Source organism: Colobus angolensis, unplaced genomic scaffold (assembly GCF_000951035.1).
Source record: "Colobus angolensis palliatus isolate OR3802 unplaced genomic scaffold, Cang.pa_1.0 Scaffold44, whole genome shotgun sequence".
In the NCBI taxonomy this organism is placed as follows: domain Eukaryota; kingdom Metazoa; phylum Chordata; class Mammalia; order Primates; family Cercopithecidae; genus Colobus; species Colobus angolensis.
In genome coordinates this window covers 1,082,592-1,084,378 of record NW_012117821.1, presented here as the reverse complement: position 1 = coordinate 1,084,378, position 1,787 = coordinate 1,082,592, and the positions used below count along the sequence as shown (strand labels likewise).

The window sequence follows — 1,787 nt, the reverse complement described above, 5'->3', positions numbered from 1 at the left end:
GGGCGCCTAGCCGGGCGGCGGCCGGGGCCTCGGCCATGTTCGCGGGGCTGCAGGACCTGGGCGTGGCCAACGGCGAGGACCTGAAGGAGACCCTGACCAACTGCACGGAGCCGCTCAAGGCCATCGAGCAGTTCCAGGTGGGGCAGCTCCCGGGGCTGGGAGAGCCCGGTGCGAGGGCAGGGCTGCCTGCGCGGGAGTCGGGCCTGGCGGAGGCGCCGAAAGTTTTCTGGCTTTCTGTTGGTGTCTGAGTCTTGTTTTGGGGGTGGAGTCCGGAGCCAGCATCCCTTTGCTGGACGGCTGGGAACACCTGGGTTCGTACCTCCCTGGGTTCGAGCTTTTAGAACCTTGGGGTGCACTGGGCTGCGGCTGAGATTTCTCTTGACTTCCTCAGACAGAGAATGGCGTGCTGCTGCCCTCTCTTCAGTCGGCCCTCCCCTTCTTGGATCTGCACGGGACGCCGCGGCTGGAGTTCCATCAGTCGGTGTTCGATGAGCTGCGGGACAAGCTGCTGGAGCGAGTGTCAGCCATCGCTTCGGAGGGGAAGGCTGAGGAAAGGTGGGTCAGCGGGAGGGGTGGGCAGGTGAGATGTGCAGCTGTTCTCGCAGCCTTGGATCGACTCAGGGGCATTTATCGTCCTTTTGGCTCCACATCCTTGCTCCCAGAGGTGGCCTGGGTCTGTGTCTGAGTGTGGAGTGCGTCCTGTGCGTGGAGGCTTGTCCTGGTAGCTGTTACCTGTGTGGGGACAAGCAGGTAGCTGCTCTCATCTGGCTCATCGCTGCATCATCAATCCTGTGAGTTGTTCCAGGTACAAGAAGCTGGAAGACCTTCTGGAGAAGAGCTTTTCTCTGGTCAAGATGCCGTCCCTGCAGCCCGTGGTGATGTGCGTCATGAAGCACCTGCCTAAGGTAGGGCCCTAACTCTAACCCTGACGCGGTGGTGTGGACCGTCCGCCCACCCCTCATGCCCTTAGTTGGTGGAAGTTTTGGTGGCCACCTAGCTCCGGGAGCTTCCCATGCCGCCTCCCAGAGTGCTGTCCATGGTGAGCTCTGGCTGGCTTCTCCCACATGAGCAGGGTGGAGATTGAAGCTTAGCAGAGGAATTGGGGTGTGGGGCCCCTCCTGGGAAAGAACTGTTGGTATTTAGCATGTCTGCCTGAACCTGCTGGGGCCAGGGAACCAGTCATAGGTGTCCTGTGGGGTGGGGCTTAGCTGCAGGTGCTCTGGAGGGGGGTGCTGAGGCCTCTTGGCTTGTCTTAAGGGAGATCCAGGGACACAGGTGCCACTCACAGGCTGCCTGTGGTGTCATGTAGGTTCCTGAGAAAAAGCTGAAGCTAGTAATGGCTGACAAGGAGCTGTATCGAGCCTGCGCCGTGGAGGTGAAGCGGCAGATCTGGCAAGACAACCAGGCCCTCTTCGGGGACGAGGTTTCCCCGCTGCTGAAGCAGTACATCCTGGAGAAGGAGAGCGCGCTCTTCAGTACAGAGCTCTCTGTCCTACACAACTTCTTCAGCCCTTCCCCCAAGACCAGGCGCCAGGGCGAGGTGAGGGGACAGGCCGTGTACAGGGTGGGGCACCTTTTGGGGGTGCCATGGCTAGCCCCCTTCAGCTGCCTGGGGATCAACACTCTGCTGCCCTGTGAATGGTTGGATGGTTCTGCTGCTTGATTGGGTGGTAGGGGAGGGCTGACTTGTACACGTGCTGGAAAGAAAGTTGGTTGTTTTTCTGGCCGGGTGCGGTGGCTCAAGCCTGTAATCCCAGCACTTTGGGAGGCCGAGACGGGCGGATCAC

At 60.7% G+C, this 1,787-nt stretch overlaps 1 protein-coding gene across 1 annotated transcript in view; it reads left to right on the top strand.

The window, feature by feature from the left end:
- Positions 1-1,787, top strand: part of NELFB (negative elongation factor complex member B) — a 24,546-nt gene continuing 22,759 nt past the window's right edge. Inside the window, exons 1-4 of the mRNA XM_011957392.1 lie at positions 1-137; positions 392-555; positions 806-905; positions 1,310-1,540. Of these exons, the coding sequence (XP_011812782.1) occupies positions 36-137; positions 392-555; positions 806-905; positions 1,310-1,540 (597 nt within the window). The 5' untranslated portion in view covers positions 1-35. The remainder of the gene's footprint in view (positions 138-391; positions 556-805; positions 906-1,309; positions 1,541-1,787) is intronic.